Source organism: Callorhinchus milii, unplaced genomic scaffold (assembly GCF_018977255.1).
Source record: "Callorhinchus milii isolate IMCB2004 unplaced genomic scaffold, IMCB_Cmil_1.0 Scaffold1, whole genome shotgun sequence".
NCBI classification, from domain to species: Eukaryota; Metazoa; Chordata; class Chondrichthyes; order Chimaeriformes; family Callorhinchidae; genus Callorhinchus; species Callorhinchus milii.
Window position 1 is genome coordinate 131,011,177 of NW_024704742.1, and position 25,561 is coordinate 131,036,737.

The 25,561-nt window shown below is 43.3% G+C and overlaps 1 protein-coding gene across 1 annotated transcript in view; it reads right to left on the reverse strand.

The window, feature by feature from the left end:
• Positions 1–25,561, reverse strand: part of celf4 (CUGBP, Elav-like family member 4) — a 536,216-nt gene that overhangs the window by 55,612 nt on the left and 455,043 nt on the right. The window contains exon 6 of the mRNA XM_042335783.1: positions 17,267–17,410. Coding sequence (XP_042191717.1) covers positions 17,267–17,410 — 144 coding nt within the window. The remainder of the gene's footprint in view (positions 1–17,266; positions 17,411–25,561) is intronic.

Sequence of the window (25,561 nt, forward strand, 5' to 3'; positions counted from 1 at the left end):
AGTGGTTTCAGATCTTGTGCAGTTTATTTTCTCTGCCATTATTCCCGGGAATCAGTACAAGCAGCTGACAGGCGTAACATCTGTTTCCTTCCTCAATTACATTAACTCCCACCCGGCTTTCTATATTTTTCCCCTTAGCAAACACAATTTGGAGAAAATTGACTGAATGACAAATCACGCCACAGCTCCTTATATTTAAAAATTAGGAATGATGAAATGTGTCAGCATAAAGTTCACTCCAACGCGGGCCAGGTTTATTTAATCACTGAGTGTTTGTCATGGGCTTCAACATCAAATGTAACCGAATCATAGCAATTCAAGTGTGGAATGAATAAGCTATTTTGGTATTTTTTGTGAACGTTTGATTAGTTCTTAAAAAGCATCACAATGAGCAGATACTTACATTTTCACAGTGCCACGCATTTCAGCACTGTATAAAATAATCATTGTCATTGCGCAATAGTGCTGGGCTTACACATACTGTATTCACTTTTATAACAAGGCAGAGACGTTGTTAGAAACATGAACTCTTTGAGATGTGAATTCACATATGTTTCGCCTTTGTACCCTCCATATTTGTTGTCCTTTAACTCAGAAAGTCCCCACATCAGGACTTGATAGCCTAAGCTGACACTCCAATGCAGACCTGAGGTGGGGGTGTTGCATGGTTGGAGGTGCCGTCCTTCGGATGAGACATTAAAGCAAGCTCCCGTCTGCCTGTTCAAGGTGACCATTAAAGATCCCATGGCGCTACTCGAAATGTGAAGGGAGTTACTCCCTGTGTCTCGGGCAATAATCCTCCAGATAAAATTGGTCATTCACTTCATTGCTGTCTGTGGAGCATTCTGGAGTATAAACAACAGCATGGATTAGTTGGTGTTTCTGTTTGGCTAACACCTCAATGCAATGCTGTGGTTAAATTGGCTGCTGCGTCCTCCTACAAAATTCACAGTCACTCCACTTTACAGTAAATCCTATGAGATCTTTCAACGGTGATAAGGTGCTACATCGAACACAAGGATTATTATTATTATTCACTGCAGTCTCACTGTGAAATATAAAGAGAAGAAAAGCTGAGGAATGTGGCAGCAATGAAATGAGGTGGAATACACAGTGTAAGGCTCACTGGCTAATGTAATTGGGCTTTTGGAGTCCAAATCTCGGGTGGTTTGAAACCAAACACAAATGAAATACGGAGAAGTCATGAGAGTCACAGAATTTATAGGGGATTCTCAGAGAAATATTCTTTACACAGAGGGTGGTTTTGGAATCTGGAAATCCCTGCCACTAAGTGTTATTGAATCAGAGTCTGTAAATTGTTTTCAAAGGAATCTGCATGCGTGAAAATGTAGAATTACAAGTGTAGAGTGATACCGCACAGAATCAGTCAAATGTAACCCAATGTCAATCAATCAAATGTCAGTCTAATTAATCGGTTCTGCATAAGATCAAAGCCCAATTGTTTGGTTTGAACAAGTTTTCCAAAACAAGCAGACAGGACCTCAGTTTATCATCTCGTCCAAAGGATGACGTGAACTATGACAATGACAAAGGACAATTAAGGGTACCCCCACAGTACTGCATTGAACTGTCAGTCTAACAGCAGCAGGCCTTTTGACCGGTATTTATACTCCACACAAGGCCCCCACTCCTTCTGCTCTACTCTCCTACACCCTTCTGTTCCCTTCTCCCCCTTCGTTTGCATCAAACTATTTCCACTGGCAGGAGAGTCAGTGATAAAAGGACATAGTTAAAAGATAATCGCAGGAAGTGCAGAAGGATAGTTTAGGAGAAACTTCTTTACACAGAGAGTTGTTGGGATGTGGGATGCCCTGCCAAGTAAGGTGGTAGAGGCAGAGTCCATTGTGAGTTTCAAGAGAGGAGTAGCCAGGTAATAATAAATAATAATCCTTACATTTGGTGTAGCATCTTTCATGTCAGGAGGACATCACAAAGCACTTCACAGGATATAATAATAATAATCCTTGCATTTGTTTATCTCATTGATTGGACGTCTCAAAGCACTTCAAGACACTGGCTCTACTGTGCACTTTGTGGGCGAAAGGAGATAGAATAAAGTGCACTGATTGCGATTTGTGGGTGAATGTGTGTTACGTGGGTGTATGATAGATAAAGGCTTGAAGAGGTATGCGGATAAAGCAGGGCAGAGGGATTGAATGAATAACTTGCTCTGAGAGCTGGAGTAGACTCAATGGGCTGAAAGGTATCCTTTCTATGATTCTAAGAGAGTTAACTTTCAGGCAAGGACTTAACCGGTGAAAAAAAACTGCTTTAAAGTGCTTGTCAGTGCACTTTCATTGTCATCAACACAAATACTGACAAACTTCTGCACGTATGCTGAGCTTAACGCTAATGAACAATGAGTGAGCTGCTGATAGGATATTCGTATCAATAATAATGAGCTGAGCTTTGCATTTAATGTGTCAGCACAATTTAATCCAAAACAATCAATTCTATTTACTCAATTACAATTGCAAAAACACAAACATTTTCGACTGAATTTTTTTGCGCTTAACTATCTATAATAATAATCCTTGCATTTTATATCGCTTTATCATGTCTATGAGATGTCTCAGTGCGCTTCACAGAATATACTGTAAAGTGAATAGACTGTATATTTTGTGGGCAAAACGCTACATTTCTCATCTCTTCTACAAAATAGTAGAAGAGATATTGTTGCAGGTAACATTTTCATGCTGCACCCAAGCTTGTTAGGTCACTTTTATATAGTAATCATAATAATAAACCTTGCATTTGATATAGTGCCTTATCATGTCATCAGGATGTCTCAAAGTCCCCCACAGGATTTCACTGTAAAATGTAGTGACTGTGTATTTTGTTGGCAAATGCAGCAGCCAGTGTGTGCACAGCAATGTCCCGCAAACAGCCATTATGTGAATGTACGATTTTATGTTGGCCCGGACACCAGGAGCAACTCCTCTATGGTACTGGAAGGGTTAAAATAAATATGCTCCCTCTCTTCCCCACCCCCACAGACGCACACAGTGAAATGAAACTGCAAACAAATTATCCGAGAATTATCTCTCCATCCTATTGCTTTTGAGAGTCGTTTTGTTGTTTCTTACTTTATACAATAAAAATCTTGCATTTGATGTAACCCCTTCTCACATTGTCAAGACGTCTTGAAGCATTTCACAGAATTTTACTGTGAAGTGTGCCTGTATATTTGTAGGTGAGCACGGTAGCTAATTTACGCACAGCGGTGTCCCACAAAGAGCCATGAAGTAAACTAAAATGTGTTTAAAAGGTTTTAATAGGAACTCTGGTTATTTTTCTTCTCCCTCTGCCTGTCAGTATTCCATCACTTAGCTCTTCATTGGCTGAAATGCGAGCTTGCAAAACCAATCTTCAGTCAATTAAAATCTTTTCCCAATATAATTTATTTTAATGGGTTAGTGGTAATATTACAGTCATAAATCGATCCTAATATTTGAGTATTATTAACACTGCAATATTATTTTATTAGAAAATTACAGTTTTTTTTATTACCAGCCGTGTGACTGGCACATGCAAAAACCTCTCATCGTGTTAAAAGAGAATCCAAACTGGATTGAGAGTTGCAAGTATATCTATGCCACCTGCACATTAAAATGTCATTGGGTCTGGAATGGAATGCTTACTCTCTCCCTGGAGGGAATGCTCACCTAATTCCGAAGAGTATTAGGCGCAGGACGGCAAGAGTCAAGGCTTGGGGACACCAGTTTTGGGTACTGCTGGAGGTCGGCCAGCTAAAATCTCATACCCAGCAATAATAGTTTTAATAACAATAATAATCCTTGCATTTCATATAGCACTTTTTTCACATCATTGAGACATCTCAAAGCGCTTCACAAAATATATTGTAAAGTGGGTTGACTGTATTTTGTGGGCGAAACGATTGTGCACAGCAGTGTCCCAAAATCATTCATGTGTGGTTAAACTCCAGTAGGACCTACACCACACACCATCGCAGGGTGTACAGAAAATGTACAGGGTGTAATAATAATCCCTCCAAAAACAATAATAAATTGGTCATTTTCAATCTACTACTGTTTGTGGGACATTGCTGTGCGCAATTGGCTGCCGCGTTCGCCCACAAAAAGTCAATTCACTTTACAGTGTGTTCTGTGAAGCGCTTTGGGATGTCCTCCCGACGTGAAAAGCGCTATATCAAATGCAAGGATTATTATTATTATTATTATTACAGAAAATGTACAGAAGTGGTTGGCACAGAGAGACCCCACTCATTGCAGCACCTGCCAGCACTGTAACGGTTAAGAATTTGATTAGCTGTTTTACCGAACATGACCTTTGGTTTTGGAATGAACACTGCACACACCTCAGGTTGAAGGGTCAAACCTTTGGTCCCAGATATAGTGACACACATTAAAAAATACTTAATAAACCAAGCTTCTTTGCAGAATAATAATGCAAATTTCACCAGGTTATCAAACATTTATAAAGAGATCATAAGTCTGCATTTGCTAAAAGAAGCATTACATGTTATAACAGTGGAATAGGTGCCCTGTTATTAAACTCATTTTAATTATTCAGAATAATATTATTACAGTAATGTTAAATAACTATACTTTTTTTATTGTCAAGCATTACAGTGGGGCATTAAGTACCGGTTTTATGGCAGACACTTAAAATTAAGTGTTAATCATTTTTCAAGTCAACAATAGGAAAAGGGAATTCGATAAACACACGAAGATTAAAGATATAAAGGGATTTGGGTAAAGAGCATGGAAATGGTATTAGAACTGATAGCTCCAGTGGGGCACATGCAAGGCACAGGAAGGATGGGTCAATGGTCTTCTGTAGCTTGTGCACTCCTCCTCCATAGAATTAATAATAATCCTTGCATTTGATAGAGCGCCATTCACATCAGGAGGGGGCCTTGAATCTCTTTACTGCATAGCGTAGTGCTATGTATTTGGTAGGTGAACCCAGCAGCCAATTTGCACAGAGCAATGTCTTACAAACAGCCCTGATGTGAATGACCAATTGCTAGGAGAAATCCCTCTATTACTAGGAGAAATCCCTCTATTACTAGGAGAAATCCCATTCTCTTCATCAAATAGTGTTGTGGGTCTTTAAGTCCACCTGAACACACACACGGGACCTCGGTTTAACGTCTCATCCAAACGACGGTAACTCCAACCCTTGAAAAGAGAAGAGAGTTTCTCTTTCCCAATGTCCTGGCTAATGATACCCCAAATAAAATTGATAAAATAAAATAAAATAAAACTGTGCAATTGGTTGTTGCATTTCTCCCACAAAATATACAGTCAATTCACTTTACGGTACAATCTGTGAAGCTCTTCGAGATGTCTCGAAGATGTAATAAGAGCTATATCAAATGCAAGGATTATTATTATTATCAGCATCATTTGCTTTGTGGCTGTTTGTAGGATATTGCTGTGGGCACTTGTGCTGCCTCGTTTGCCTACAAATACAAAGCCACTCCATTTCAAAGTAAATCCTGTGAAGCTCTTTGAGACAACCTCCCGACATGATATACCAAATGCTAGGATTATCATTATTAATAATTAAAAAAAAATTGGTTGATCGACCAAAAAGCATGGCTAACACTGACCTAGACAATGAGCCCAAACTTGAGTCTTGAACTGCAATGGGGCTTGAACCTGTAACCTTCTGACTCAGAGGTGAGAGAGTTACCAACTGAGCCAGGCTGACACCTTTATATTGACATAAAGCAATTCAGCAATAATGCGTTCCTTGTGGAACCAGCCAGGGGAAACTCAGCAAGCGCACTCTCATATTTTGGGCTGATGTTTTGCAAAGGCTGTATTTGGAGACCTGACTTGAAGGGGTCCATGAGGGAAGTGCCCTGACACGTTAAGCACAGTTGTTAACCAGGGGTTACTGAGGAGACTGCAGTGACAGCAGTAAATACAGTCATTAACCCAGGGCGTTTCAGTGAGCAGATGATGTTAACAGTGACTCTGCATTCGGCTCCTTGAGCTCTGTAGGGGCTGAGTAACCCTTCTGAGCTAGTTCTGCTGTCAATGTCACCCCGACAATCTGGTTAAATATATATATTTATAAAGGAAATGACAAAGACAACAGTCTTTCCACTTGTTGGGGAGTGCAAAATGAGGCGGACATAAATATCAGATAGCCTGTAGCAGATCTAAAAGGGAGTTCAGGAGGAACTTCTTCACACAGAGGGTAGTGAGAATGTGGAACTCACTGCTGCCAGCTGTGGTTGAAGCAAAAAACATCAATGTATTTAAGAGTAAACCGAAACAATAATTTGGTCACTCAATCCACGACTGTTTGCAGGACACCGCTGTGCGCAATTGGCTGCTGTGTTTCACCCCCAAATTATACAGTCAATTCACTTTACAATGTATTTTGTGAAGAGCTTTGAGATGACTCAACAATGTGATAAGGAGCTATATCAAATGCAATGATTATTATTATTATAACCTGATGCATACATGAGGGAATAGAGGGGTACGGGAGAGGGGAATAGGAGGGGTGGGGGTTTGTGTGGAATATGAATACACGCACAGACCAATTGGGCCAAATGGCCTGTTTCCATTAGGCTGGGGGAGCGTTCCATTATAAAAAAGTGCTGTCCTTTGGATGAGACAATAAATGGAGGCACCTTCTGCCTATTTGGGAGATGCTATTACTAGGCTCGATCTGGTGCAAAACTGATTAATTATTGGATTAACCCATTGCCACTGCACTTTTGAGGACTGTGAGGGTAAATTCATAAGCCAGAAGGCGAACCATAATTTCTGCCGCTGTGATCTTCGTATTCCCGAGAGTAAAAGTAAACCTCCGATTAAATGACTTCTCTGCTTTTTAAACTGACGTTTTAGTGCAATATCAATAAAATGCATTGAACCACTTGCCCACAGTAAATTCCTAAGCTTTAGCTTCTAATTCCCAGGAGCTCCAATTGCTCCTGGTCTGGTTTCTAAATCCCAGGAACACAGCCTCATCCTATTATTACTGTCAATTTATGTTCTGTTAATATTGTACGCACTTCCAGTTCTACCTTGTCTCAAAGTTAAAGACATAGGAGAGGATTGTTTGTCAACCTTATCGGCCTGCTGGGTGGACATTAAAGTTCTATTGCACTATTCGAAAAGTGAAGGGAATTTTCCCCGGGTCTTGGCCGACAATCACCCCCATATAGAATTGATCATTCACTTTGTGGCTGTTCGTGGGACACTGCTGTGGCACAAACTGGTTGCCGTGTTCGGCCCCAAAATACACGGGCACCTCACTTTACAGTCAACATGTATGAAACCCTTTGAGATATTTTGACGATGTGAAAAGACGCTACATCAAATGCAAGGATTATTATTATTAATATTATTGCTATATCAGTATGATAGAACTGCGATACAAAGGGCTGGAAGCATCCTACATTATAAATACACACAAACATATTATTTTCCTGTAATGTAGTGGTTAGCGCACTCACCTTCTGTTTGATTCCTGAGCGGGGTGAAAGCTTAGGCAAGGTCCTTACTCCACACATGCACATCTGTTTGCCTAGCGGTAAGTAGGAACCTGATTGTTAGTCGATTGGCGTATCGCTTTATGGGGGTAATAATCCCACCAAAAAAATATGGTCACTCAATCCACGACTGTTTGTGGGACACTGCTGTGTGCAATTGGCTGCCGTGTTTTGCCCACAAAATACACAGTGAATCCACTTTACAATATGCTCTGTGAAGCGCTTTGAGGCTTCTCTACGATGTGATAAGGCGCTATTTCAAATGCAATGATTATTATTATTACATAAAACCAGTTTCAAAGTTTGGGCTGTGTTGAAGAATTTACCAAATTCTAGACGCTCTGAAGTGCTTCAATAACAGAGCAAATCTAGACTCAGGTGGAATCTCTCCCCAGAAGTGTATCCACACAGCGGGTTGTTAGGATGTGAAGCAACCTTACCACAAAAGGCTACTGAGGGGTAATACTGTAACAGGATTTAAAAGGGAATTGGATAAAGAGTTAAATCGATAGAGAATATTAAAGGTCATGGGGAGAGAGCGGAGGAATGGGATTAAAGCAGGTAGCTCCAGTGGGGGAGTGGGCACCAGCCTTAGGCACGAGGACCTCCTTCTGAGCTGTAAGCTTTCTACGCTTCTAAGTACTGACAATCATGGCTTTTACTGCACAGTGAAGGCAGCTGAACATTCAGTCATACGTGCCTGCTCACCCAGTTTACAATGATAACCCTTACATTTGGTATAGCGCCTTTCATGTCCAAAGGATTCCTCGAAGAGCTTCGCAGGAGATTCCGCAAAGTTTAATTTTACTGTGTGATTTGCAGTCAGCCACATTTCTCTGTCCGTTCTCTGTAGCTCGTCCGCTTTTACGTGGGATCAAGCCTTCTTGCTCTTTCAAAAGGTTTTCCAATGGGGACAACAACAACTTGCACTTATCTATCGCCCTTCGCGCAGGATAGCTGTGCCTGAGAATCAAAAGCAGCTTCCTGTGGTCCTGAGCTAAAAAGGTCCAAATTCCGGGTCCTAAAGGCGCTATCACTGTCACTTTCTGCGCACTGTGTGTCACATGAGGTGACATCGTCAGCAGCCACTGACCCATTTTTTATCACCCCGGAAGCCGGCTGGGATGGTGGGTGGGTGGTGTGGTTTGAAGTGAACGGATGGATTTCTGTGCCCCTTTTTGGATTGTTTGGCAAGTAAATACAATACTATTATCATTTACATTGATGTACAGCGTCTTTCATGTCAGGAGGACGTCTCAAAGTGCTTCAGGCAACTGGCTGGGTATCTGAGCTGGGGAGAGGGGGAGAGATAGCTGAAGAGGGTGGGGGGTTGGGGGAAGTTGACTGAAAGCACGGTCAATAGAGGTAAGTCTGGAGGTAACACTAAATGTCTGGTTCACTCACCAATCGTGCTATAAGTGAACCTGCGCTATAACAGTGTGTGTTAAAACAAGGTATTAACCCCATATTAGATTTATAATCTACACCATTGCATCTACACATATTTCAGCATTCTCTTTGTCTGCTGAGTTGCTTGGCCATTGAATTCCTGCCCGTCACTAGTTAACTTCAAGAACAGAACCCAAGCTCTGCCGACGTCAACCTCCACTGCAAGAGGTTAAATATGTTCTAAATATGTTTCGTGTGTAATCCGCTTTACCTCCTGTCTCTATTAAAAGAAACCTCTCCGTGGGTGGCCTGCGAGTGGCCCAGAGACCTGTTCTGAGCACCGCTGCACCAGGGTATGAAATACACTTCATCTAAAAGCACTTAAATGTCACATTTTCTATTCCATCTGGTATTGTTGCTGCCGAATGATAGTATTTTCTGACTGCGATGTTATTCGTGCTGATGTGGATTCTCCTCAGGGGGCAGTCTGGCTGACTGTCTGTGTGTCTGTCTGTCTCGCTGTGAATATGTGTGTTTGTCTGACTATCTATCTGCCTGCCTGTCCGTGTCAACATGTGTCTGTCTGTCCATTCATCTGTCTGACTGTCCGTCTGTTTGTCTCACTGTCTATTTGTTTGTCTGTCTGACTATTTGTGTCTATATGAGTAACTGTCTGTCTATCTGTTCGATCGACTGTCTGTCTGACAATCTGTAGTGTCTGTCTGTTTGACTGTGTGACTGAATCTCTCCCCAAATTGCCATTAGATGAACCACAGCCTTCCATTCAACTTCACCAACAACTAGTATTTATATAGCACCCCTCACGCAGGGTAGTGTCCCAAAGCACCTTTGTGTTAATGGCCCAGCACATGCCTCAGTTCACCTGTGAATCACAGCCTCCAGCTGCCTTCTCACCAACCATCATCTGCCTGAGCCACCTCCATCTATCCTGGCGTTCGCCGCCTTTTAGCTGCCAGCGTGTAAGTGTTTTGTTTGGCAAAGGGATGGCAGGAAGCAACAAAACTGACAAACTTTCCAACCAGCTCCTCAGACAGGATATCAGCCACTGACTATACCAACGGGAGTGAAGCTGCTTTGCTCCCAGGAGTGGAGTGATTGCAGAGCGGGAAGCCCAATTTACACTTCCTGCTGGGTCGGGGCTCGGTCAAGACTGAGACCTGATTTTGTGACAATGTATTACGCACAGCCGGGCTTCGGTGCTTGTGTGAAATTCAATATCTCTTTAACATTTAAAAAACAGTTGGTCGTACAGTCAGCCCTTTTGACAGTATATTCTGTGAAACGCTTTGGGGCATCTCAATGACTTGGTGAGGTGCTATGTCAAATGCAAGGATTATTATCATTTTATTATTATTAACAACAATGAGGTGGCAGCATTCTGCAGCCAAACGCGCAGTTTAAACGCAGCATAAAACCTCCCTGCAAAGTGCGGCTAGCTGGAAGCCTCAACCGTGATTTAATCGGTCGGTTACCGCTGACTGAACAACTGTTCAGCACATCACGAACCTGTGCCAACACTGTAGAGTGAAGCATCCAAGCTCTCTGCAGTCAAAACAGCAACACTGAGAGCGTCTCACTAGATGGCGTTGGGGGCTGTCAGCCATTTCACTCTGCCTGCACCGTGAGCAGTTAGACACTGAACCAGCATTAATTAATGCCTCGGCTGCCTCCGAACTGCACTTTCCAAGTGCCGTCAGTGCAAATATATGAGTACGTATCATCAAGTAGAAAATAGCAGATTTAAATATATATATTCTAAAGATAGTGCGCATGCTATACATATATTGTATATTTCGCCCCCAAAATCCACTCTACAGTGTATACTGTGAAGCGCTTTGAGACATCGCGATGTGATAAGCTGCTATATCAAATGCAAAGATTTTTATTATATAGGTTGCATATATGTATACGTATATTGTGTATTTATAGGGTGAGTATTTTATACATATATTACATATATAATATATGTGATATATATAATATATATTGTGGAGTCCTTGTAACTTAGTAGTTAGAGGACTCTAGAAGACATGATGAGGTGCTATATTAAATGCAAGGATTATTATTATTATATAATATTAAGGTCTTTCTTTTCGATCAGGGTTTTGGTCACTTTTCATCCAACCCTATCAGCCCCTGTCCACCCCCAGCTCAGGCTTACAGTTCTGTGAAGTGCTTTGAGATGTCCTCCTGACATGAAAGATGTGCTATATGAAAGCAAAGTAAAATTATTATCACTGTTGTTGTATTGCAGCATAAGATGCTGTAGTTCCTGCATTAATAGGAGTTTATCAAGTCAATAATTGATCATCACGATAGATACAATTGATATTGACGCATTAGTCCTGTAGCTCAGTGGTTAGAGCACTCGCCTTGCAAGTGAGAGACCTGAGTTCAATTCCAGGCAGGGCGAAACCTTTGGCAAGTTTCCTTACTCCACACACCTAATAATAATCCCTCCAAAAACAAAAACAATAATAAATTGGTCATTTTCAATCCACTACTGTTTGTGGGACACTGCTGTGCACAATTGGCTGCCGAGTTTCACCCTCAAATATACAGTCAATTCACTTTACAGTATATTCTGTGAAGCGCTTTGAGACTGTCTCGAAGATGTGAAAAGCGCTATATCAAATGCAAGGATTATTATTATTATTATTATCTCACCGATAGCTGGGTGAGAAACTTCAGTCTGCGTGACTGCAGGAATCGCTGAAAATAGGCGACAGTGGGGTGATGTCTATGGAGTTTCATAACATTAACATGGAGGATGTGTTACGAAACGCTGAAAATTTCACCCCAGTGAACGGAGCTAACATCTGGAGCAATCAATAGAACCGTAGAAATGTGCAGCACAGAAGATGGCCATTTGGCCCATCGTGGCTGAGCTTTTCAGTCTTTCTTTCAGTCCCATTTACCTGCCCTTTCTCCCATACCCCTGTAGGTATTTATCTAGTTGCGTTTCGAAAGCTAGTATGTATTCTGCCTTTCAAAAGCAAAAACCTCTCTTTCAAAAACAAATGGGATAGCTTTATGTTGGGAAATAATATCTCGGGATACGGTATATAGTTTGGGACATGAGATGTGCACATGACTGCCAGGATGGTGGAAAGCGAAGTGGATGAACCTTGGTCCTCTTTCATCGAGCAAATGTTCTTAGGTTCCACCTCAACCACTTCTCCTGGCAGGGAGTTCCATATCCTCTGTGCGTGTGAAAAAAACACCTTCTCCTAACCTTCCCATTTGCTGGTTCGCTAACTATCTTAATTTTGCCCTCTAGCCTAGTCTAGTCACTGACTCACTGACCAGTGGAAATAAATTCTCCCTATTGACTCTATTAAAAAACTCCTTGCAATTTTAAAGACCTCTATCAGGTCACCTTCTTTGTTCCAAAGCATCCCTGATACTTTGAGCTCACAATTTTGACCCGAGTTTAATTGTGTCATGTAACATATTTTATACCGTGAAGTCAGACCGAATACGCTACAGTTCGCATTACACGGTGTCCATTAAGTTTTGTAAGTCATTACGCAGAGCGATGTGGGAGCAACTCAGGTCATTGCTATCAGATCTCACTGATCCCTTCATGGTCTGATGGATTATTTTATTTCTTATGTTCCATATATCATATTTATTGATAGGGTAGGTTTTAGAGGATTTGCCCTTAAATGGTTAAAGGTTATACATTTTTAAATCGTGCAATAACTGCTCCTTACAAATGTAGCAGGAAACCATTAAACTGCCCTGCGTTCTCTTCCGTGCTCACAGGGATATGTTCCATAACATTGACGAATGGAGCAGAGCAGAGAGAGAGACAGAGCAGAGCAAGCAGTGAAGGAGCGAGAGAGAGAGGAAAGAGAGAGCGAGAGAACACACAGAGAAGATAGAGAGCAGAGCAAAGAGAGACAGAGAGCAAAGAGCGAAAGCAGAGAGAGCGATAGAGAGAGAGAGTGCAGAGTAAAGCAGAGAGAGAAAGCTGAGAGAGAACAGAGCAGAGAGAGAGAGCGAAGCAGAGAATCAGAGTGGAAAGAACGCAGAGTAGAGCAAAGCAGAGAGAGAGAGACAGCGATAAAAGAGCAGAGAGGGAGAGAGAGCAAAGGAGAGAGCAGGGCAAGAGCAGAGAGAACAAAGCAGAACAACAACAACAAATTACATTTTTACAGCGGACTTCACATTGGGAGGACGTCCCAAAGCGCTGGACAGTCAGGGATTTGCACCCACATTGGGGGTTGGGATCAGGGAGGGTGGAGGGCAGGGAGGGTGGGGGTAAGAGGATGACTGATGATGCAGTCGAAGAGGAGGGTCTTGAGACGGGCCTTGAAGGAAGGGAGGGGGAGAGGCGAAGGGACTGTGTGATGGAGTTCCAGAGGGTGGGGGCAGAAAGACTGAAGGCCCAACCGTTGAAGTTGGGGTGGGCCATTGGGGATGGGGGGGAGTGACGACTTGGAGCAGGCTGGAGCCCAGTACGGAGTTAGCAGGTCACGGAGGTAGGGAGGAGCAAGGCCATGGAGGGCTTCGAGAGCAGAGACCAAGAGAAGAGAGAGGAGAGCAAAGCTTAGCCCACTCACATAAACAAACTCCCAGCAACCTGTACACGGACTGCAATGCCAGCCCACGTGACTGCCAACCTTATTATCCCTTCAGTGAAGCCACAGCCACCGCTGAACTCAGCTCACCGGGCACAGGATGATTTATAAAGAAAGCTGAAAAATTTTTACTTTAAAAATAATTTATAGACCGTTCTAACGTAAGGAATAACAAATGCCTGTCACTGACTTTAAGACAGTAATTCAATCCTGAGGTCCTGGTGATGTTTATAAACCACTAAAGGTCCATTCTCATTGAATTACTGCCTTATATCTCACCACCATCTATCTATCCATCACGGCAGATACTGCACACTGTGCATGATAATACTGGACAATCAGAATATAACAGGAAGAGAGGAGATGAAGACATTTTAGTTGTAGCATATCTCTATGTGGGATTAGGGGTTTTGTGACTTTGAAGGGAGGGGAAAGAAATACACTCACAAGATCGGTTCATGTGCCTTTCAACCCTTTTGATCTCATCCTTACAGCAAGTATACCCAACCCACAATCTTCCACCTTTCATGAATATTATTACCCTTATTACTGTTATATAATAATAATAATAACCCTTGTATTCAAAATAATGCCTTGTCTTGTTGAAATTGAGTGGGGTCTCATAACATAGCGGTCAGCACACTCTCCTCGCAAGTGAGAGAACCTGGGTTTGATTCCCGGGCCGGGTGAAACCTTAGGCAAGTTTCCTTACTCCACACACCTCTGTTTGCCTAGCAGCAAGTGGGAACCAGGTAATTAATCGATTGACGGATCGCTTTTTGCTGGTAATAATCCCTCAAAAAAAATCCACAACTGTTTGAGTGACACTGCTGTGCTCAATTGGCTGCTGCGTTTCACCCACAAAATAGGCGGTCCGTCCACTTTACAGTGTATTCTGTGAAGCGCTTTGAGACGTCTCAATGACGTGATAAATCACTATATCAATTGCAAGGATTATTATTTTTAAATGCCTCAAATCAATGAGTAGGATTTCCCGTAAAGTGTAGTAGTGACTGTGTGTTTTGTAGGTGAATGCACCAGCCACAGAAATGCAGCAGTGTACACACCAACAGTCATTAAGGACCAATTTTGTCTGAGGGATTCTTGGCCAGGACACCAGAGGTAAATCCTGTGAATCATTCTGAGACGCCCTCCTGACACGAAAGGCGCTACTGTATATCAAATGCAAGGATTATTATTTATTATACAGGCACTCCAAGGTCGGGCTCTCTTCATTGCTCTAATATTAGACGTAAAACAACTACAACGAACATTACAAATTTTACCTGTCGTCACATTTAACCTCTGAAAAGATTGTCAGAGGCGCTTTCTAAGTTGGAAGGATTGGGTCTGAGTGGCTGAGACCACATTACTTATATAAACAATACAACACACAATTACATTTGCAAAGCGCCTTTCACGTAGGGAGGACGTCCTAAGGCGCTGAACAGCCGGGGATTAGGAAGGAGGCAAGGGAGGGAGTGAGGCGAATGGAACGTGGGATGGAGTTCCAGAGAGTAGGGGCAGAGAGGCTGAACGCCTGACCGCCGATGGTGGGGCGAACAGGGCGGGAGACATTAATTAATTTATTACTCTCTCTGACACTTATAATAATAATCCTTGCATTTGATATAGCACTTTATCACATTGTTTTGACGTCTCAAAGTGCTTCACGGAATATACTGTAAAGTGAATTGACTGTGCATTTTGTGGGCGAAACGCAGCACAACGGTGTCCACCAAACAGTTTGTTCCTCCGGGTCTGGCCTCCTCCTCGTCCCCCGAGTCCTCCTCTCCACCCTCGGCGGTTGTGCCTTCAGCCACTATGCCCCGAGGCTCTGGAACTGCCTTCCTCACTCCCTTCGTCTCGCTTCCTCCCTTCCTATTTTCAGGTCTCTGCTGAAGACCTTTCTTTTCGACCGCGCTTTTGGTCACCTTCCTCCCCCTCCCCCTGGCTCGATCCCTGGATCTATGACTGTAAAGCGCTCTGAGATGCCGTCCGGCGTGGAGGGCGCTATATAAATCCAAGTTGTTGTTATTGTTGTTGGATTGAGTGACCAAATTATTGTTATTGATTTTTTGGAAGTGGTTATTACGCCCGGAAAACTATGTGCCAATCGACTAACAATCGGGATCCTACTTATTGCTAGGTAAACAGAGTCGTGTGGAGTAAGAAAACTTGGCTAAGGTTTTGCCCTGCCCGGGAATCGAACCTCTTGCTTGCAAGGCAAATGCTCTAACCAATACGCTACAGGACTCCAGGGTTGAAAACAGACAGATCTATGTAGTTCAGAGTTAAAGAGGCCACTGTTACACCTCCATAGGATGATTGAGGGTGGGAAAACCAGGAGTAGCCTTTGGAAACTCATCACAATCTCAAGACGACTGGGAAAAATATGGTAGAAATGTTTTCTTAATTAAATATATATGGATTCAGCTTGTTATATCTAGTCCTTCCAATTTAGGATGTGCCCTCTGTCAATCTTTTCAGTAGGTTAAATGTGACGACGGCTAACATTTTAGTTGATTAAATTTATCCTATTTTCTTAGCATTTCAGAACGTGCAGAATTTGGAAAAGTGTTAAATGGAGTCTCAATTGCGAGGCTGTTTTTTTACTGTAAATTTTGTTTGAAGGCCTACAGAAAACTGACCGCAGTGTTCGGACAGAAATCAACACTTTCAGACAACAACAACGTTGATGTGTTGAACATGATAAAGGGATCTGATAGGGTAAATACAGAGAAACTATTTAATCTGGTGGAGAAATCCAGAACAAAGAGGACATAATCTTGAAATTAGTGCCAGGCCATTCAGGAGTGAAATTAGGAGGCACTTTTTCAGACAAAGGGCAGTGGAAATCTGGAACAAAAGGCTGTGAATGCTGGATCCATTCACAATTTCAAGACTGAGGTGCTAAGTAAACAGAGGCGTGTGGAGTAAGGAAACTTGCCTAAGGTTTCCCCCTGCCCAGGCATCGAACCAAGAACCTCTCACTTACTAGGCGAGCATGCTAACCACTATGCTCCAGGACTCCACAATCATTGTTCAGCATTATTACCACATCTATTAAGGCCCCATTCTACAAAGCGCTTTGCAGAGGCAATATTGCCACCATGACAATGTTCCTTTCAACCACTTGGCCTTCTGTGTTTGCAAGCCAAAGATTATTGTTATTAATAGCTCGCAGTGGTGAGTAGCGAGTTAATCGCTCTTGACTGAAATGTTTAACATTGGGGGGAAATAAAAAATGCTATGATAATGGTAGGTTGGCACATTAGTAATACTTTACTGGAACCATTAAATCTCTCCCCTATTCCAATTCACTCCACTCAGTACTGGAAAAAATGACCGACGAGGCAAGCAAATGCAGTACTTTAAAGCATGGGACGAGAATTTGTCTGCAAGCCCATAAAACGATGCTGGATACCTGAATAACATACACACTCACACATACACAGGGAGAAATTCCACCTAGATATTGAGCTACTTCATTTCGTCCACAAAATACACCATCTCTACACATTACAGTGTGAAATGCTATGTAAATAGAGTAAATCTAGACCCAGCTGGAATCTTTCCCTAACATGCATTCGCTCTGCCTGTCTCTCTGTGTTGGAAATGCACAGCTTGTTGATAAGCCCCTGAAAGCCAATGGTTAGTTAGGCTAATGTTCCGGGCGTGACTGGTCATGGTGAGTCAGTCGGTGCTTTGTTTCCACGCGCGGTGGAATAAAGGAGCCACTTACCGCTTGGGCATAAGCACCGTACGCGCCGAACTGGATGGCCATCGGGTTGAACATCCCCATCTGTCCTGCCATCTGCTGCATGCGACGCATCGTACGCTCCTTATCGGTGTCCGCAAATTTTACCACGAGGCTGGAGGAAGCCCCCTGGAAGGCAGAGAGAGAAACGTCAACGCGGGTTGTCATGCAGCAGCGTAACATGGTCAGCAACACACTGCACACCGCTACCTACTGCTCCGCCCTCTTCCTGTCTTCCATTTGCAGTGTAGCAGAGCATCGGGAAGGCACAGGATCAGGACAGACTGGCCCAGTCCATCTGATCCATCCCAATATCAAAACGTACATTTCAAAGGATTGCTGTTTCTTAAATTAGTTTTTTTTTGGTCACCCGGGTGTCTGACACCTGCCGACACCCAGCACCGAGCTTCACAGTATCCAAACCAAACTGAGATTTCCATGCATCCCATCTACACATGGAAATTCCAGCATCCTGGCCTCAACCATCCTTCCTGATTACCTGTACAAGCAGTTGATTACCTTTTCTTTCTTTCTTTCTTTCTTTCTTTCTTTCTTTCTTTCTTTCTTTCTTTCTTTCTTTCTTTCTTTCTTTCTTTCTTTCTTTCTTTCTTTCTTTCTTTCTTTCTTTCTTTCTTTCTTTCTTTCTTTCTTTCTTTTTCTCTCTCTCTCTCTTTCACCCTCTCTCTCTCTTTCTATCATTCATTCAGTGTCTCCATATACTGCGCCACACAGGGCATTTAAATGTGTTTCTGCAAACATTACTCCCAACAATTGATGCTCTTTCATTTTGCATATCCTGCAGTAAAGTATTTTTTAATGTGTAAAATCATTTCCTACTCATTATCATTAGAATAATTTCTTAATTGCATTAAATTTGTGTCTCAATTAAAAAAAAGTGCTAATTTATTTGATTAATTCCAGTTAAGCAAATAGCTCGTTTGCACCCAAATGTCAGTCAAATGTCAGAAACGCTCACCAAACAAGAACTTCTGATTGAAAAACATTAACATGTTACTAGTTTTGCATCCGAGATGTAATCAAAATATATGTGTATCAATATCAACTTGTTAGTTTAAAAATAAATACATTTTTCTCCCACAGACGCTACAGTCCTTCCCTAGTGATTCTGTTCAGACAAGATGACTTCAGGGGATGGCAATTAATATTCCAAACGCCTCTCGACTCAAAGCTTCGTAACAGGATGTAAATAATGTAAGAATGTCAACCTGACTCTGTGGTTCAGTCGGAAGAACTCAAGAACTCTGGCCTCAAGGGGTGGGGGCGGTGATACGTAGGTTCAAGACCCACTGGAAGCTTCCATTCCACCATTGCTGGCTGCGCTTTCAGCCACTATGCCCCGAAACTCTGGAACACCCTTCCTCTATCCCTGCGCCTTTCTTCCCCATTTCAGGTCGCGCCTGAAGACTTTCCTATTCGACTGTGCCTGCGGTCACCTCCCGCCCGCCCTCCCTCCCCCCAGCTCGGCGTTGTGCTCCGCCACCGTCAAGCACTCTGGGATGCTCCCCTACGTGTGGGCCGCTACTCTCTCATCCTCGTGTTACACCATTGATGGGTGAGCTCCTATTCTCTTGTCTCTGGAACTCTCTTCCCCCAAATCGCCTTCTCAGTGTATCCTCTCTCCTCCCTATCAAACTGCTTTGTGTTGCAGTGCTTGAGTCTGGCCAGCAGGTGTCACTGTGGCAGCGCTGTTTTACGCAGTGCATTGGCAGGTCTCAAGGGTCCTGGACAGGCTTGAGAACCAGTGGATGGGAGTGTGGGTGGGAATATTATTTATAAAGTGAAAACTTACTCACTGGCGGCACGCAACCATCAATCGTGTTTCCTGACCCGAAGAACCCCACGAGCACAGTTATTATTTTCAAGGAAGGAGGTGGAAAAAAAATTAAATCATTTGAGAAACAATTCCCAGTGCCTTTTTATGATAATAATTATCCTTGGAATTGATACAGCGCCCTTCACATCAGGAGGACGTCTCACAACACTTTGCGGGATTTACTGTTAGATGTGTTTGCCTGCAAAAACAGTATTTTGCAGGTAAACACAGCAGTCGATTTGAGCACAGGAAGGTCCCACACACAGCCATGGAGCGAAGGACCATTTTTATCTGGGGGATTGTTGGCCAGGACACTGGGAGAAACTCCCTCTACTCAATCCTTGGCTGTTTGTGGGACAATTGCTGTGTGCAACTGGCTGCCCCATTTCATCCTCAAAATACACAGTCAAGTGCATGTGTGTTCAAAGTCTTGATATGGGACTTGAACCCACAACTTCCTGACTCAGATGAAAGAGTTCTACCAACTGAGCCAGGATGATACATGGCTTTTCCTAACTCTTTCTCACCTTTCTGGTGTTACAGCTGCTATATTGATACAGGAGGGTCAGGCATAGAACCTCTTGTGTTCCTACCTCGGACTCTCCTGCTGGAATGTTCCTCTCTACGTTCGGTAAGAAGACTGAAGAAGAGGAAACTATTGCTGATCTCAGCAGCTGTACAGCTCATTCCAGATGTGACTTAGTGTAATTTATATTGCAAAGAGGGAATGGAATTAATGGGCAAATAAAAACAATTTACATAATAGGAATTTTGCAGCTGAAAGCACTTCCTCAGAAAACACCTGAGGCTTTTCCTCTTCAACTGCGCTTGTGATCACCTCCCTTTTCTCCCCGGCTCGGCATTAAACTACGCAACTGATAAGTGCTCTAAGATGCTATACCACATGAAGGGCGCGGTATATAAATGCAAGTTTTCCTTTCTTCAGAATTGAATTTAATTGAAGCGTGAGCTGGTAAAATATCCCGTGTATATCCGCTTGGGTATATATTTGTGTATTTGTGTGTACTTACGTGTGTCCATGTGTATATATGTGTGCAGTTGTGTGTGAAAGAAGTGTTAAGTGTTAAGTGTTAAGCTCACAGCTACAACCTTGCTATGTGAAGTGCTGAGTGGAATAATCTCCCAGAAGATATCTAGGGTCCTGTACCTTTAACAAAGCCCAAGCTTGCAGACAGAGCTTCCAAAGGCAAGCTATGTGGTTTTAGCTGGTTAAACTCCAGCAGTTACCCCAACGCACACTCTGAGGTCCCCAAGCCTTGGTTCTGGCGAAGGAGCCTTCCCTCGTCTCTTTCAAGTTCCGTCTCAAGACCTTCCTCTTTGACCGTGCCTTCGATCATCCTCTCCCCCCCAGCCCCTTGGCCCCAACCCCTCCTGAATACAACTCCCAGCTCGGGTGCAAACTCTTGACAGTCCAACACCTTGGATATCCTCCTGACTTGAAAGGCGCTATATAAATATGATTTGTGCTGATGTTGTTGTTATTGTTGTTGAAACGCTCCGCCCTTTCCTGGCCAAACGACTACGGGAAACAATCTCACCGGCCGGTTGCACCATTGGCGTCTCAGAGGGCGAGACCCAGGGCTTTCAGCCCAAACTGCCCGGCTCCTTTAAGAGCAGCCCGACTGCAATACACGAGTAGCTTGTGGGAATGGATTGAGTCATTTTTCAACACGTGCTCGCTCTCTGCTGCTTCCAGTCAGCGTTCAGACAGGTTTGTTCCAATCTTTTTTTTACCGCGTTCACCAAAATCCCTTCCCTCCTCTCCATTCCGCCCACAGAGCCGAGTCAGAGCCGGAGGTGACCGTAGGCCCAATCAAAGACGAAGGTCTTCAGGTGTGATTTGAAGATGGTTAAGGAGGGGGCAAGGCGGAGGGATTGAGGAAAGCTACCGTCTCAAACACTGCTGCCCCAACCATCCCAGTCCCCCCATCCTATCCCTCTCTCCTCAACTACTTTACAGTATATCCTTTGAGACGTCTCGACGACATGATAAGGCGCTGTATCAAATGCAAGGATTATTCTTCCAGCTGCTTGCACCCCACACAGGTGGCAATGGGTTAGAGTGAGAGGAGACTCTCTCGCCCTCCCCACTTCTCAGTGAGCGATTGAGGAGGAGAAGGGAGGGAGGAGGGAGGGAGGGAGGAAGGAGGAGGCGGAGAAGGGGAGTGGGGGTAAGTGAGCTCCTGCAGTTGGGTGATTCATGCCGCCTGGGATGAAAGTGCTGAGCACGAGGTCCCTTTTCAGGTGAATTATCCCATAGCTTCGGCAACACACAAATGGTAATGCCTCGAGCTGTCAGTTTACCTGCACAGATTGTTTTTGTGTCTGTGTGTGTGTGGGAATTGTTTAAATAATTAACTGGGGGGGAGGCAGTTTGTGTGTACCGGTGTGAAGTACAAAGACAGTGAGCACAGAGGAAATCCAGGCTGGCCCAAGAAGACTGTTAAATTCACGGAACAAAGCGAAAAGAAGCGCTGTGTGAAACGCAGGTTATCCTGCTCCAAAACTCCATCTGTAAGTTACAGACAGAGAAATAATAATAATAATCATAATCCTTGCATTTGATACAGGACCTTATTACATTGTCGAGACGTCTCAAAGGGCTTCCACAGGATATGTGTAAAGTGAATTGACCGGCTATGTTGTCAATTGGCCAAAATAAATAAACGCAGTCTATGGCTTTGTGCAGATGATCTTTTTTTCTCTGGAAGCCGGTTTGCTTAGACCGGTTGGTCGCTAACGTCATTTTATTCGGAGCCGCTCAAGCTTGCCTATCCCTCTCTCCTCTAATTGTCAGTCCAACAGGTAAGTTCTTAGTCTCATGAAAGCAGAGTGGCTTCAAGCCTCTGGAGACCAGCTCTGCCTCTGAGGACCACGTTACTGTCCGTGTTGGTCTGTTACTCTGTACGTTCCTGTAATGCCTGGAGCGGTTTCACTGCAGGTTAAAGTGACTTTTCACAACGCTAATTTCACATCACAGTAAGTTGAAAAGTTGTCATTACTTCTGCCCGCCTTTGTGTTCACCAACTAAATGTGTCGTAATGTAACTCGCTTGGATTCTAATGTTCCTTCCTTCGGTTCGGTTCAGTAATAATAATAATACTCCTTGCATTTGATTTTGACATAGCGCTTTATCACATCATCGAGACGTCTTAAAGCGCTTCACAGGATATACTGTAAACTGGACTGACGTATATTCTGTGGGCGAAACGTGGTAACCACTGGTTTGGTAACTGCAATGATAACGTTTCCATTTCCTCTCATTTTTTTGTCGCAATAATGTAACCGACCTTTATCTGAACTCGCGAATAATTACTCTGAGACAGTAATAATAACTGTCGATTTCCAGGTCATTGTACCTGGCTGTTTGTAATGGGGTTTTGAGATCAATAACACCAGGAGAAAGAGATAATTGCCTTTAAATGCATGCTTTAGATGTAGGGCGACTTCTAATGCAAAGTGCAACATCGCCGAATCGAAAACAATTAAATTTTTTTAAATTAACCCTTTCCTTACAATTCAAATCAAATAATGTTATTATTTTATAATAATTTGCTAATATTTTATAATGCATTTGATATGGCGCCTTACCACATCTTCGAGACGTCTCAAGGTGCTTCACAGAATACATTGCAAAGTGATATGACTGTATATTGTGTGGGTAAAACGCTGCAGTCAATTGCATGCAGCAGTGCCCCACAAACAGTCGTGGATTGAGTGACCAAATTATTATTATTTTTTTTGAAGGAATTATTACCCCCGGAAAGTGATCCACCAATCGACTAATAACTGGGTTCCTAATTACTGCGAGGTAAATAGGAGCGTGTGGAGTAAGGAAACTTGCCCAACACTTCGCCCTGCCGGGAATCGATCCCAGGTCTCTCGCTTGCGAGGTGAGTGCTCTAACCACTGAGCTACAGGACTCCACATCTTCTGTCTCAAGCAAGCAGCTCAAAAAATCCACTAGAAATCCACAAAGTAGCCCATCAAACATCTGATCAGGTTAACTTAACGTGAGAGATCTCAACGTCTCGACCTCAGGCCGGCACCTCCGACAATTCAGCGTTCCCCAAAACATGAGCGTCAGCCGAGACTGTGAGTTCTTTGTACCAGTGTGGGACCCACAACCTTCTGACTCCATAATAATAATAATAATCCTTGCATTTGATAGAGCGCCTTATCACGTCTTTGAGACGTTTTAAAGCGCTTCACAAAATATACTGTAAAGTGAATTGACTGTTCATGTCGTGGGCGAAAGTGTTAATGATAGAGCCGGAGAGTGCTGTCGACTGTTCCAGGGTGACACACCGAGCCAGTCGGCCCCAGTGAGACAGGAATTTAGGAATTTTTGTCGATCCGCTGGCAGTGTGTGAGTTAAGCTGATTCCCGGGCAGGGTTCTGACAGCCGTCAACTACTTCCTGTTAATTCTCACAGAACAACTAAACATCTGTCAAGTGTATTCTAATGTACTCAGTAAGCCTGACAGTTTCTATCAACATTGCTGTAGTTCAATTAATAGAAAAGCAAAATGAAAAAAGAATTACAACATTCTCCCCAATGACTCTTAGGGATTTTTTTTTAAACGTGATTCATAAGAACTTTACACCAATCTAATTACAAGCCTGAGTGCTCCACATTTACATAGAAAATATTACAGCTCTTTTGACTTAGGGTCTTAGAAATTGTGCAAAGTATAAGGCAATAATTGCTATTAAAAAGCATAATAAATATATTTGCCCAGCATCAGTGGTAATGCACGATGTGCACATACTGTGGAGCTAACTTGAATTAAACTGTGTGGGATGGGGGAGGGGAGGGAGAGACAGTATCGAGTATACAAGGCTAAATTAACAACAACAACAATAACAACAAGATTACATTTGTATAGCGCCTTTCATATCGGGAAGACGTCTCAAGGCGCTGGAATTAATGACCAGCACTGGGTTAACAGGTAGGATGGTTGGGGCCAGGACACTGGACTTATTTAAGAAATACTCAATGCTGCTATGGGTCTTATAAAATGACACTAGCGTGGGTGTTCTGGAAGGGTGGGGGTCATCCACCCAAACTGGCAGACAGGATCTCGGTTTAACATCTCATCCAAAGGATGGATTTTCGATTGGCTTGAAGTGCCTTTGTCATATAATATCTCTGTGATCATTTCAACCTGTGGTTCGAGAGGTTTTGGGACAGTAAGATAGAATTGTCTCAGGTGGTTTACTACAGGGTGTCAGCTTGGCTCAGTTGGTAGCACCCTTCCCTCTTAGTCAGCAGGTTGTGGGTTCACACCTATGTTGGGACTTTAATCTTAAAGTCTACGCTGAGATTCCAGTATAGTGCTGTGGGAGAGCTTGATTGTTGAAGGTGCCATCCTTCAGATAAGATATCCAGCTCCATCTGTCTGTTCAGGTGGACGTTAAAGGTCCTACAGCACTATTGAAAAAGGGAAGGGTGCCCGGTATCCTAGCCAGGGGATAGGATTCACGGGATTCACTGTAATATGTAATGACTATGTATTTGTAGACAAACACAACAGTCAATGTCACACAACAATTAAGTGAATGACAAATTTTATTTGGGGGATTGTTGGCCAGGATACAGGAAAAAAATTCCCTTCTCTTTTCAAATAGCGCCATGGGATCTTTAACATCCACCTGAACAGGAAGAAACAACCTTGGTTTAACGTCTCATCAGAAGAAGGCAGCACTGAAAATGCCTTGTACCCCCAGCACTGCTCTGGAGGAACAGGCTTGTCAGTACATTCCAAGGTTCGACTTGGAGCCTGAACTCACAACCTTCTGACTTAGAAGTGAGAATGCTTAGCCTCGTCTCATGACTCTCCTCTTCAACCGTGCCTTTGGTCACCATCTTACACCACCTTCCCTACCCTCCACCCATCCTGATCCCAAACCCCAGCTCGGGTCCAAATCCTTGACTTTCCAGCGCCTTGGGACGTCCTCCTAACGTGAAAGGCGCTATATAAATATAAATCGCTGTTGTTGTTGGTGTTGCTACCCACTGAGCCAGATTGACAGTTAATATAAATTAGCCTGGATTACACAGGAAGTCCTGGCGTTGAGGTGAAAGGTCGACCTCAAGACAAATACGAGAGCAGAGTGTCTGCTGGAAAGGCAGCACAATAATGTGCAGAGTGTTTGCCGTTTCTATGGCCTGAGTAAACCCAGGGAGAAGGCAGCTTGATTTTTCTTTGGCACTGGCAACGTGATCCATGCAGCTAAACTGCGTCGCGGTCTTTCTAATGAGCCACTTACTCATTTCCGCTCAATTTGTGGTTTTGTTTTGTGCTTCAGTTTCGTGCGATTCCCTCGCTGTGCATTTTCACTTGTCACGGTGAGTGTTGGCGGAGTAGTGTAAAACAACATTCTTCTCCTCTACAGCTGGGAACATTAATCCCGTTTACACT